Source organism: Rhinolophus hipposideros (genome assembly GCF_964194185.1).
Source record: "Rhinolophus hipposideros genome assembly, chromosome: 23".
In the NCBI taxonomy this organism is placed as follows: domain Eukaryota; kingdom Metazoa; phylum Chordata; class Mammalia; order Chiroptera; family Rhinolophidae; genus Rhinolophus; species Rhinolophus hipposideros.
Genome location: NC_138069.1, coordinates 38,902,582 through 38,916,736, shown reverse-complemented (window position 1 = coordinate 38,916,736; position 14,155 = coordinate 38,902,582). Strand labels below are relative to the sequence as shown.

At 39.2% G+C, this 14,155-nt stretch overlaps 1 protein-coding gene across 8 annotated transcripts in view; it reads left to right on the top strand.

Annotated features, from left to right (window-relative positions):
* Positions 1 to 14,155, top strand: part of FBXW11 (F-box and WD repeat domain containing 11) — a 101,154-nt gene that overhangs the window by 48,503 nt on the left and 38,496 nt on the right. For 4 of the 8 annotated variants that reach the window (XM_081035509.1, XM_081035506.1, XM_081035510.1 and 1 more), the window contains one exon: positions 12,217 to 12,279. The exons of the other annotated variants lie outside the window; for them this stretch is intronic. In XM_081035509.1, coding sequence (XP_080891635.1) covers positions 12,217 to 12,279 — 63 coding nt within the window. The remainder of the gene's footprint in view (positions 1 to 12,216; positions 12,280 to 14,155) is intronic. 8 annotated transcript variants of the gene reach the window in all.

Here is a 14,155-nt window from a genome sequence, read left to right as displayed (position 1 = left end):
CTTAGGAGATATTTCTAGGAGATAAACTATATGTATCGTGTCGAATTGTTTGTTTTCAAGAGAGTTTGCATCTCATTACCCTCAGTAGGATTGAACTAGTTATTATTTTGAAAAAGTTTAACAGGCTGTTTCTATGTGATTCCGTAGTGTATTATAAATTCACCAGCCTCTTTACAAATGCAGCTCTCCTGTCTGAGCAGTTGGAGTATATGTTGAGTCAGCTAAGGCATGGCCTACTAAAAGATCTCACGCTACTGGATATGCTTGGCCAAGAAAAAGAACTCCAGAGACATTTTGAACAGATAATAACTGTGCCAGCCAGTGCCTTCCTGTTGGATTGCCTGGGTGCTGTGACTAGAGTGCAGAATTGAGATCATTCCGTTAGAATGAGCTTATTCAGAAAATACCGAAGGCATCATCGGCTCACTCATATACTGTGTATGTATTTACTGACTCCCAACTGTGCCATGTACTCTGCTGTGGCCTGATAATACCAAGAACCAGCTGCCAACCTTCGCAGCTAGATTGCTTGTAAAGACTTGACGGTGCTGTAAGGAACCTTCTTTCTGCCACATCCTCCCTTTAGAAAACCAGGAGTCACTTATTGGAGTCCTTGTAAAATCTCTTCCGGTAAAGGGTGCTCCCTAGTTATTTAATTTGGAGTAAAAGGCAAATGTTAAATTGTTCATCTTTAAGACAACAGGAAGTGAAAAATTAAGGGTTAGAGTAATGGTAGCCGGAAGAAACTGTCACCTAATTAATTACAAAGGAAAGACTGCCAAAAGAAACATTGCCTGGGGGATCTGGCAGAGTTCACAGTAAAGGGGTGGTGGATGAACCCCTAATTGTCAACTAGTAGTGAATGGTTTGGGGAAGACACATGAACCTGTAGAGTCCTCAGTCGGTACTGGTTTGAGGTGTTTACTAAGGTCTCTGACCCTGGTGGTGAAAAAAGGCACAAAAGATTTCAGCACATTTTTTCCCTTGGGGTAATCCCACAGTTTGAAGTGTTGGGTGTTAATGTGAAGCAGCTATTGAACGATTGCTTTTTATTTGTTTTGAGACAGTCTGGAGCTTAGTTGTAAGTACAATACAATAGTTTCCCAAACTATTTGAATTTAAAGCTGGTTGAATAGTTCTCCATGCTCTAAATGTTTTAGTGCGCATTTCCTACAAAAGAGTGTGTTTTACATAATCATAATATGAGACTCAAATCAGTAAATTAACGTTGATACCTTATTGCCATCCAGTCCTCAATTTCTGTTCACTTTCATCAAGGTCCCAGTAATGTCCCTTATAGCAAAGGTGTCCAGTTTGGAATGATGCATTGCCTTTACTTGTCATATTTCTTTAGTTTCTTTCAGTCCATAACAGTTTCTTTGTCTTTGCTAGACTTTCGTGACCTAGACACTTTTAAAGACTACAGGGTGGTTATTTTGTGGGGTGTCTGTCAATTTGGGTCTGTCTGTTGTTTCCTTATGATTAGGTTTAGGTTATATATCTTCGATAGGAATATCACTAAAGTAATGCTGTGTTCTCGTCTTATCACCAGTGGTGAGCACTTTGACTCTTTGAATTAGGTGGTGTCTAGGAGCTTTCTTTACTGTAAAGTTATGTTTTTTCTCATTGTAATTAAGTTTTCATGGAGAGAGGTACGTCGAAACAGTATAAATGATCTCTTTTCATTAGAATTTCATTTTATTCATTTATTTCAGTATAAACTTGTGGTTCCCTATTTTATTCAGTGGGATATAATCTGTTATTATCATTTGGTTTGATGGTCAAAGTATGTCCAGCGAGTGGGGGGTGCCCTTTCAAACTGGCTCCTGTACTTTTTGATCTGTCCTCGTTCTTTAAGCACTTCCTTACTTTCTGCTAAAACAAAAGTGTTCCAGGCTCATCTTGTATTTCTGCATATGCAGCCTTGGAATCAGTCACATGTCCAAGGGGCATTGATTCTTGTGGTGAAGGATGGCACTTCGATCTGGGTGGTAGGTGTGCAGAGTGTGCCATTGGGATGTCATTGCCTCTTGAAGGCTCTCAGCCAACCTCGCTTGGTAATGTCTGTATGATTTTGTCTTTCTCTCCTACCTCCTTTTCTATGCCTTAAAAATCACCGTGGTGATTTTCACCGTTCACGGTGGTATTGCCATTCTAGCCTTCTGTAAGGTAACCCTTGTCATGTTTATAGTTCCCTTTTTATATACTCTTTTGCATTTCCCTTTTTTTCACCTAAAAATGTATCCTGAAAATTACTCTTTAGCAGGCCATGGAGGCCTTGCTTAGTCCTGATGCAGGCTACATAGTACTCCATTGTGTTGATATGCCTTAGTTTATTAAGCCAGGATCTCATGTAGGAGCATGTAGGTTTCCAGTTACTTTTTTTTTTTTTTTAATTACAAACAGGGCTCTAGTGAACAACCTTGTGTATATGTATTTTCATATTATTATTCAATTATAGTGTATCTTCAGGGAAAATTCCTAGCAGTGGGGTTGCTGGATCAAAAGGTAAATGCAGGATCAGAGGTAACGGCAGATCAAAACCTAAAACTGCTTACGTAGTTTAGTTAGATATTGCCACATTCTCCTCTGAGAGTGCCTCTTTCATCATTGTTTCATTGACAGGATGTGCTGTCATACTTGTGAATATTTGCCCGTGTTAGGTGAGAAATGTGTAGCTTTAATTTGCATCTCTTTAATTATAAGTCTGAAAATCTTTTATTTAAACGTCATTTTTATATCTATTAAAAAGTCTGTTTATGTCTTTTTCTCATTTTCCTATTGGGATTTTGATAATTTTTACCCCCCTGAATTTAAAACGAAAATTTTAGGCATATAAGTAAGTCCTTTTATCTGAGACATATGTTGCAAATATTTTTTTTCCCAGTTTTTCACTTACCTTCTGACTTTATGGTATTTTTAAAAATATTGCTATGTAAAAGTTTGAAATTTTTATCTAGCCAAAATTTTCTCTCTTATTACATTTGAATTTTGACTCATAGTTAAATAAACTTTCCCTTCACCCAGGTTTTAAAGAAATTCACACGTCTTTTTCCAGTACTTAAGGTTTCATTCTTCAAATTTCTGGTCTGTTTGGAGTCTAGTCACATATACTCTGTTCAGCATGGATCTAGTTTTATAATGTCTTTTTCCAAATGGCTGACCATTTGTCCCAGCATTTCATATTAAAAAGTTCCCCAGTGATTTGAGATGCCACTTTTATCATGTACTAAATTTCCATATGTAGTTGGGTCTGTTTCTGAATGTTCTATTCCATTAGACCCAGGTCTGGCAAACTGTGGACCGCTGGCCAAATCCAGCCCTGTTTTTGTAAATAACGTTGTATTGTAGGACAGCCACACTCATTCGTTTACCTATTGTCTGTGACTGCTTTTGTGCTACAACACAAAGGTTGAGTAGTTGAGACAGAAACTGTGACTTCCAAAGCTTGCTATATTTATATTTACCCTCTGACTCTTTACACCAAAAGCTTGCTGACACCTACACTGAAATAATTGTGTTCATATGCCATAAAAGTATCTCATTTTTAATTAGATTGTCTACAGTGTTATTCTAATGCCTTGTAGGGTTTAAATGCCCCCCATCTCCCTGTAGCCTTTCTTATTCCATGTTTTTTCCTGAATATTCTTACAAGTTTGTTTTTCCATATGAACTTGAGTATTAACTTGTCTGTTTCCATAAGGAGCTTTTTGTGTGATTATTGGGCATGTGTTAAAGTTATAAATTAGGGTGAACTGTCATCTTTATAATGTTGTTGTCTTACTGAAGAACAAGTTAATGAAGAAAAGACTAAAGAAACTTATCGAAAAACTAATCCACAAAAATACATCAAACCAACACTTTCACAGGGGAATTCTGCCAGATTTTCAAAAGATACAGACCAAGCTTCATACATTTTTCCATAGCATTGAGTTTGAAAGACAACTTTTCATTCTATTTTATAGGAATTATTTCTAGTTTTATTATCTTTTAATCAGAGACTATTATTATTTCATTTTTCTCCTTTATGGAACTTACTATTTCTTTGTGACTTAATATATGACCAGTTTTTATAAAATTTTCACACGTACTTGAAAAACAGGTTTAATTTGTCTCTGTTAATGGTGTAAAATTTGAGATCTCTAAGATCTGCCTTCTTGATTATATTTATTATTCTGAACTTTTATGTTTTTGTCCTCTTGATCTATCTTAATAAGAGTAGTGTGTGTTAGTATATTTTTAATCTGTTATCTCTTTGCATATCTTTTTAGTTTCTTTTCATGATGTGTTTGCTTTTATTTTTGAAATGTCTTTTTAAAATTAGGAAGGCTTGTATTTTTCTTCTTTTGATTACCTTTTACTTATAATTTTAAAATGCCTCGAAATCTTGGTTTATGTAATGTTTTATTAGCAAGTTTATCAATCTTTAATGGCATTCTTTAACTCCCACATGTTGCTTATACAATAATCAGTTTATTTCTTTCCTCTTCCTGTTCCCTTCTCCTTCCAATTTTTAAGTTGCATTATTTCTACTTTGTCAGAATGTGTGACATAGTCTTTTACCCTCGTCTTCAGCTTTGCTTTATTAGGCCTGTAATTAGGCCTGTAATTAATTATGTTTAACATTTACCATTAATGTTTAACATTTACCATTAATCTTTGTGCTAGAGTTTTCCAAGTCATCTCTTGGTTACTCAAGAAGGGCTCATGGATACAAAATGCCCTGACCTGTCACTTATTTAAAATTATTTTCTATTGTCTTTGGATGTAAAAGTGTTGCTTTATACTTTCTTTGCTACAGTTTTTGGAAAATGCTGCTCCACTGATGCCTTGCCTGGTACATTGTTTTTAAGTCATCTGATGCCAGTCTTACTAATAGTCGTTCTGTCCTAAGTTTTTTTAATTAAAAAATTACTTGGGACTAGAGAATGTGAGAAATGTTTTTTTAAATAAAGTCAAATAATTTTCCCAGGATACCTCTTTGAGTTCAATGCTGTGGGCCAGTTTTTGCTCGTAGCTGGAGACCCTTCTACCGTGCAGTTCAGGTTTTCTTTTATTTCTGGAATGTTTTCTTGAATTACAGTGTAAAAAAAGCATTACAGCTTCATTGAGATATAATTTACATATGCAATTTACCCATTTGAAATATACCATTCATTGATTTTCAGTGTATTCACAGAGTTGTACAACCATCACTATAATCAAATTAGAAAATTTTCATCACCCTAAAATGAAACCCTGTTAACTGTCACTGCTTAATTCCTCTCACTCAGCCCTTGGTAACCACTTAGATTACAGTTTTAAATGTTATTTCTGTTTCGTTTCTTTGTGGTTGTGCTCCCATGCACGCATCTTTAGAAACACCAATTATACGTAGGTAGGATCTTCTCTGTCTCCCACGTCAACTACTTTATCTCTGTTCCATTTTGCTTCTTTCTTGATCTCATTTCATTCTGTTCGGTTATTTTCCTGCATTTTATTAATGCCTCATTACAGTTTTCATTTGAATTTCTCATTCTTGAGCATTGTAACTTTCATTTGTTAAAATCTTGTTTTTATTTCTTTCCTAAGTCTTGTTTCACTTCTTTCTGCTTTTGGCACATTTCAGTTCTTAAGTTTTGAATATTTGATTCAAGGCATTTAAAAAATAACATAGAATGCTTGTTTGAGCATGTTTAATTCAGTTTGGAGTAACTCTTTTCAATTAGACTCCATAAGAGCAGTATGCCATAATGCACTGAGGCATACATGGTATGTACATGGTTCACTTCTGTCAAACATAACTAGAATGATAGTATTTATATACGGTCTGTAAGAAAATAGTTACTGAAATCACTCTCATTAGGGCTTATTGTTTTGCAGAACCTCAGCTAAGAAAGGTTGGTTAGAGCCATTGTTTTGATTTTCTTCTTGTTTTTGTCGCCCCCTTTTTATTTCTTTCCTTCTTTTATCTGTGGGAGTTTCATTAACTGAATTCTCTCCTTTTTCTTTTTTTTTTCTGGTAAGGTGAAAATTGCTTATGTCATTACATTTTGGGGGTGGGCAGGACTGGAAGTTTGAGTGGACTACAGGTAGATAAATTTAGACGACAACTTACTACTACATTATAAAAACCATGTAGCAGCAAGTTCAGTCAAACTTCCAATAGATTTTAAATCTGTTACTTTTTATTTTTATTATAGTGTAGAAAGAAAACAACTGGTTTGTTCCTATGTTTTAGTATTCGTGCGGAGGGAGAAGGTTTCTGATTAAGTTGTGGTTAGTGGTGGCCAGAGTCATTGTATTAAAAAGTCATGTGTAAAAAAAAAAAAAAAAAAAGTCGTGCGTGTGTGTGTGTGTGTATACATTCGTGGCTTTCTTCCTTCTGAGTTGGAAGATTAGTATGAGAGCTAAGGATTGCTTTTTTGGATAAGCTTGTCTCTTCTTTCTCCAAACGAATGCCAGTGATCTCATTTTCCCAGCAATGTGTTGGTAAGATTTAGGTTTAAGGGAAAAGAATTTTAGGCTAGATTAGGAGGCTTGGTGGAATTAACAATAACAAAACAGAGGTGTTTGGTTTGCCTCTGCCAGTCATTATTCTGTGTACTTAACCTTTGGAATTTATGGCAAGTTGTAATTGACAAATTAGATTTAGACTTTTCTGCTTGGCCTGATCATAAACATATAATAATCTCTTCCTGGTTTTCATCTGTATTGGCGATTTCTTCAGTGTCCTAGGATGCTCTTCTATCGGTTTTTTAAAATGGTCCATGGGAAATCAGATGGTTTGTTTGTTTGGTCTACTTGATCTGTCAAATATGGAAAGGTGTTTTAAATTTTTTTAGTATTGTTTCCTTGATGTGCTTTATGGTGTCTTATTCAGTACGTAAAAGCACACATTATGTCTTATAGCAATTTTTCAAAAACTTTTTAGGCTATTCAGTAGTTTGACTTGAATATTGCTCTCCTTGCTTAAATAATGACTTGCTTTCCTTTTCATTTGAATTTTCCTGTTATGTTTTTGTGCATTCCTTTTAGCTTTTTTGTGTGATTTGTCTTATGCTTATTATTGTGGGCAGGGGAGTTCCCACATTCATTTTCATTTTATTAAAAAATGCTGGTTGCAGCCTATTAAATTGATTTCGTAGCCCACAATCAGCAGTTGGAAAACACCTGAGATGTATTTTTTTGTATGGAAAGTACATTGAGTTCTGAGTCAGACCAGCCCAGAGCAGAGTGTCATGTCTCATTTACTAATTGTGTGACTTTTAAACAGTTTTACTTACTTCTCTCATCTCAGTTTCTTCTGTAAATTTGGAATATCTACTTTTATATGTGTTTTTTTTTGAAGATTAAAAGGCAGAGACTCAGTAAAGTTAACGAATAGCCTTTTTCATTATGGGTCTATCATACATAATGTCTTACATCAAAAAAATCTAAAAACACAAGAGAAAATGGCAGCATAGCTCCCTTGTTTCCTAGATCCTTTGTAGGTTTTTTTTTTCTCCCTCTCAGGAGTGAAGATGCTTTTTATATAAAAATCTTACATTTGTATACATTTCTCATCATGAAACTCAGAATTTGTAGCATTTTTAAAGTTCGGAAGTCGATCCGTCTTGTTTCACTCACAAAGCGTGGAATTGTCTAAGAGATACAGTCAGTTTCAGTTGGTGGCACCTGCTAGCAGAGGTGCATTCCCTAGAGCCTGTTGTACCTACAGGCAGACTAATCCCGCATGGCAGTCTGGGAAGGACGATGGAGAATCGGGAAGGTATATATCATGTTTACCCTAAGTGGGCATTTCCTTTGTCTCCCACAAGTATTTGTTTGTCCGATGAAGTGGGAGGAGGAAGGAATTATGCCATGCTACAGCCCTAGTCCAGTGTTTGCCAATATGTGCTGAGGTTTTAAGAGATATTATTATTAAAGAAGGATATCCATATCCAACAAACTTGGGAAAGCTAGGTTCAGGAAACTTAACGTGATTTTTAAAGTATGAGACGTTGCAGAACCTTTACTGTCTTAATGAAATGTATTGTAAACGGGGGTGAGGAGAGCACTCATGCAGGACACAGCGTTTGTCACAGCATTTGTCATACTTAATTAGACACTGTGACCCTTTTTCCTCTGAGCATCTCGTGTCCCCTGGAATACATTTTGGAAATGATCCTCTGTTCAGTGTAGCTGGAGCGCAGCATTTTCCCTTTGGTGTCTTCTGGGGGCTTTATAAGAGAAGGAACAAGGCATTAGTTCCCACGGCGTTTGCTAGTTCTGAAGTACCGCGTACTGGATGGCGTGTCGTAAGGGTGGCAGTGCAGTTTCCCTGCATAGGACGGTGCGACTGCATGGACCACCTCCTTTTGCCACAGCAGTGACTGAAAAACAGATCTATATAAAACTCACCTTGGGAACTTGAAGAAAACAAAACACGTATGCCTAGGCTCCATCCACTCTGGTCCGCTGTTTGGTCAGTGCATGCTTTGCTATCTTCCTGCACTTGGGGCACCTTCGAGAATCTAGCAAAAGCTCTGGGTTTTCCTTCTGGAGGTATACACAGTGACTTCTTTCTTCGTGACTTCATGATACTAAAAGCCCTCATCCGCACCCCCAAACCCATGGGTCTTGAGTCAAGAACTCCTGAGTGACGTTTCCCCAAATAGAACTTAATGGCAAGCAGGATGTACTCCAGAATTTAGGTTTCTGTGTACTCCATGAATCACTTGGCCACGGTGAGATCAGACTGTATTTGAAGAAATCGCCTACAGTCACCGGGGCCCAATAAAGAAGGCTGAAGAGAAAAAAAGGCCAGGTGTCAGGAGGTGTTTGATTTAATGCATCTTCCCAAGGAGGCAAGTTTAGGAGCTGACACCCTTAGAGCAGTGGCTCTTAAGGGAAGGGGACAGTTTTGCCCCCTGCAACATTTGGTAGTCTGGAGACAGTTTGGGTTGTCGTCATTAGGGTGGGGGAGGGGGGAGTACTACTAGTAGGTAGGGGCCCGGGACGCTGCTAGCCCTCCTACGCGGCACATGGCAGCCCCCCCCCCCAACAAAGAATCATCAGGCCCCCATGTCAGCGAGTAGTAGGTTGATCTGCCCGCGAGTCTGGTTGCTGCTTCCTAGATCGTATCTTTCATTGGCAGCAGCATCAGAATAAGGTCTCCATTTTCATTTACATGTGATGCTTGGTAGACGTAGGAGGAAAGAGATGATGACGAGAAGAGTAGGAAGTGAATAAGCCAGGTTGGTATTTCAGGGAGCTTTACTTTCCCAGAAGTGTGGAAGACTGAAAAGATTCAACTCGCAGGCTGGCTTACCTCATGGTTTCAGAGTTGGGATGTAGGAAACCACCTTCCTTTTCCCTTGGAGGGCTCACTGCTTTTTCTTACCTCACTCTTGAGCTTGTGATTTTTTGTCTGTTATACCTCTGAGGAAGAAATGCCAGAGTGATTTTTAAAATTGTGGCTCCAAGAATGTTTAATTCTTGCTGTCCCTTTTTATTCCCACAACCCCACATAGCAGTCTGGGAAAGATAGGGGAATAGGAAAGGTATATATTTTATTTACCAAAAGGGGGTGTTTCCTTTGTCTTCCAGAAGTATTTGCCCAGTGAAGTGGGAGGAGGAAGGAATTATGCCATGCTATTGCCACAGTTCAGTGTTGACCAATATATGCTGAAGTATTATTAAGAGATACTATTATAAAAGGGGGATGTCCGTATCCAACAAACTGGAGAAAGCTAGGTTTAACTAACTTAACATGATTTTTAAACTACGAGACATTGCAGAGCCTTTACTGTCTTAATGAAATGTATTGTGGTGTGTGTGTGTATGTGTGTGTGTGTGGGGGGGAAGTGCACATAGTACACAGCATTTGTCATGCTTAATTACACCGTGGGACCCTTATTCTCTGAGCGTCTCATGTCACCTGGAATACACGTTGGAAGTGATTCTCTGAGCGGTGCAACTGGAGAGCAGCATTTTCCCTTTGGTGTCTTCTGAGGGCTTTATAAGCTGAAAAAATAACGATGAGGAGCTCTTCCAGCCCCACAGGACTTCATTAAATACAATTTTATTAAACTGTGTATCTTGATCAACTTTCACGAAGCCTTAAGGAAATAGTTGCTGTTTTTATCAGAGGGGTTGTTTTTTTTCAACTATATAAACACCATTTCTGTTTTGGAATGAGTGAAAGGAAGAGTTAAATTTTCTTACTGCAGAGACAGTTGTTTCTTGTGTAGTCTCCAGGGACTTTTGACATTTCTTGTTTCCTCCCTGAGTCAGGAAAGTAGCTTAGGTCAGAATAGCTCTCGTGCATTCAGTTTTTAGCTCAAAACACTATACATAGGTACACCCTTGTACATTTCCTGGGGTGCCTGGAGACATGGGGTCCGGAACTTCTTGTCTGTCTTCCGTGACACGCTCAACTCTTCATGTGTCCAGCCATTGTTTCTTCTCGCCCCTCTCTTCTAAGACCATCCTTGCAATATCACAATGGGTCCAGAACATTGTAATATTGCAAGGACGGTCTTGTAACTACCAGTCGGACTCAGGAGATGTACCGAGTCACTGTTCCCACTTTATTCATTACCTTAACGAAACCTGCCAGCTTTATTAATCTCTAAGTCCTTCAAGGTGGCGGTAAAAGGAAAATTACATGAAGACAGAAATCCTCCTTGTTTCCCTATTCTCTATTCCCTTCTCATTCAGCATCGCTTATTGCTGCCACCATTGCAGACCTCCCTGTTTTGGACACTTGGTCACACTGCCTCCCTTGCTGGCTTATGGTTGGGTTTCAGATATGGGGCCCAGCTGTCCCACTGCAGACCTTGGTGCTATGGGGCTTATAAGATTTTATAGAGGAAGCCAGTCGCTTTTCCATATTGGCAACCATCTGGAACCATTCTGCCCAAGTCTGAGGTTAGAAAGCGGGAGAAGGTACCACATGGGGGAAAGGAGCGTCTTCAAAGCAGGGCGTGAAAGGACTTTCTGAATCCCTGTTACATACCAAGCCCTGTGCTGGGCAGTGTCAGTCCCCACAAGTCTGTTGGGTGACACAACTTGCTGAGGGTCACACACATTGAGTGAGAGACCAAACCAGGTTTTTGCCTTCTCTCTGGTTTCAAAGCCTTTGGTGTCTCCACTACATCGCACCCCCCCACCCCCTGATCAGAGCTTAGTGCTCAGTGCCAATTCTCCTGCCATCAAACACATTGTTTGGAAATATTGTATGGCTTCTAACACTTTGTGCCTTGAAGAACATAAAGGAAAAATAGGGAAAATCTGAGAGATAAGCTTATCCCCTACAGGCAGTAAACAGGACCTTGTAAATACTGATAATTTAAACAGATTTCTGGGATCCTTTTGAATAATAGTATGGGACAAATGCTATAGTTTAAATTTTGTGCCCACTCTTCTAATTTTAGATTTGGGAAGGAATCTTAGAGGGACTGAGTTGTTACTTCTTTCTCAGCGCAACTCCCCCACTTGCCCTTCTCATTAAGTTTCCATTTAGCTATTAGGTAGGAGCTTCAAAAGGGAAAATCCAATCATGTATAATCTCCAGTTAATGGGCATCTATTGAGCGACTAGGTCACCAGAAAGAATAATTACAGAGTCCCTCTTTGTGCAGTAAACACAAAATCCAAAGCTAATGCAGTCCTAAGGCAAGCCAGATTGTTACTGGCTGACAGGGTCCTCCTCTTCAGGGAAAGGTTGGGGCACCCACCGTGCTCGCTAGGGGGGATTGCAAAGCTGTTGCAGATAAACCAGGCCATCCAGGGAAGACAGAAAGGCTTGGTGGTGGGGGGGCCTTCCAGGGCTTTATCAGTTCTAATTGTTGATGGCTGGAGTGGATTACTGAATAGCAGACGTTCTAGTAAATGTTTCGTGCAATCAGGAACTTAGCGGGTCTCTGGGGCTTCTTGCCACAAGGAAAATAATAACAGTGATGACGGAGGTGGAGCTTCAGCCCCATTCCTATAATTTGGTCTGTTTTCTAAGTCTGCCCAACCTTCATATAAGTAAGACCTTATGCTTACTTTGTCCAGCCACTGACTATTGATTTATGAAAGCTGAACACAGCCCCCTTGACCCAAAGGGCACCTGTTAGCCACAAGCCAAGCAGCTCTTGGGTTTGCATTGGTACACTCTAGTTTGGGTCTTCAAAATTATATTTTGCTGTAGTTATTTAGGATTTGCAAAACTCGGCTTAATTCAAATAACCTGTTTTTCCCCCCTTAGAACACTTCAGTTATGGAGGATCAAAATGAAGATGAGTCCCCAAAGAAAAATACTCTTTGGCAGGTAGGAATGACCGCGCCCAGATGAGATAGCAGCTGACTTACTGTAGATAAGATGCTCCCTCAGCTCCTGACCTCAATGAAAACAAGCCACGCAGTTTTGTTTTTGTGTGTGTGCAAGTCGGCTAGTTTCAGAATTCACACTCCTTTATCTTCTGTTCCTTAGGGAAGTGTCGTTATGAGTAGTAAAGATTTTGGAGTTTTCACAGTAAAGATTCTGAAGTGACTGTAGCCTGAAATGGCCTGTCTCTGGTCACTGTCTGAGCCAAAGATGAACAGTGGTGGCGTCCTTGGGCAGCAGCGAGGCAGGCACCACGCCACACACCACTCTATGCACCGATGGCTGTTTCTCCCTGCGCTCACCCGTCTTCCACATTTCCTTCTGCTCTGCCCTTTCCTTTTAAACTCAGTTTCCTTCTTTCCTGGCTCTATCTTAGTTTGCCAGTTTTCCTCCCAAGGCCCCAGTGTTTTAGGGGGGTGAGAAGCATGTAGAGTTTCATGATTCGGTGTTTTCATCAACCAGTATGGTACAAATAAATCATTTTCCCCTTCATGAAGACGCAAAAGCAGAACAAATCTAAATCTGAGAGAATAATGTTAAAAAAATATTCTCTAGGTCCATTTGATTTGACATGAAAGGGTAGCTTAATTAGCAAGAATAAAGTATCCCCAACAAATTTAAAATGAAATGAAACAAAGCAAAATGATGCCAGGAAGACCTTTGTGGGCCAAGCAGGTGGTGAGATGTAGAAATGGAAAATGGGCTGTAGAATCGGGCACTTGCGCTGCGTTTGGGGGAACTGTGCGCACACTTTGTGTTTTGTAATAGGATTCTCATTTACTGGTGATGATTTTTCAGTTCAAGTGGTTTGTTAACATTTTGGTTTTCAGGTTTTCTTTCATCTGCCTTTCAGTCAAGTAAGTAGTTAATGGTAGACCAGTGCTCTGGGGAGCCGAGGTGGTTAGGAACTTTTCTGTAAATGAAATAATAGCCCTTTTGCTTATCAAATAAGACATGGGTATGAAAGGTCGGTGCAAAAGTAATTGCAGTTTAAAAGGCTAAAAATAGTTGCAAAAACCGCAGTTACTTTTGCACCAACCTAATGTGTTGTAAATGGGAGGGCGATATACAAATGCAAGTTGTTACCATCATCGTGTTGAGACTGTTAGGAAAGCGATTATTTTGGCAAGTTATTACGAAAACAATATGGTAAAAACCAGGGGGGAAGGAAAACATACATAGCTTTCTGTCTCTAGGTTAGGCATTTTGAACATTTTCATGTACGTTCTTTTACTTTGTCCTGGCGTGGTCCCCTCACACAAATTATTGTGGTTATGCTGTGTAAAATTCTGCATCTTGCCTTTTGTTCCTTAATATTATTTCATAAAATATTCTCCTGTTATTAAAATCTGACTTTATAGACGTAATTTTAATCGCATTATAGTGCTTTAGGAAGATGTACTACAATTTGCTTTAACCAGTTGCCTACATTGGGCAATTTCTTGTTTTTCTGTGTTACAAACATAATGAACATCCTTCTGCTTCAAAGTAGCACAGATGCCCCTTGTACTAGTTGATATTCACCACAGCAAAGAATTTTCACTCCATCTCACTGTTTTCGAATGTTGACTTTTGGGGTCTGAATGTCTCCCTAACGGCAACGTCGAACATTTCTGTTCAATGCTGCCCTCTGGCGGTCCTCGCTGGCAGTGAGCTCCCTCGTCCAGATTGTAAGGAAAGCACGTGCCTAGACGAGGAAGGGGTTAAGATAAATGACAGGGGAGATCAGTGCCTTCTGATTTTATACCTCTAAATGTGGACGTAGGAACTTGACGCACACGGGAAAGGTTTATAAGATTTTATCAAGGAAGGCCAAACA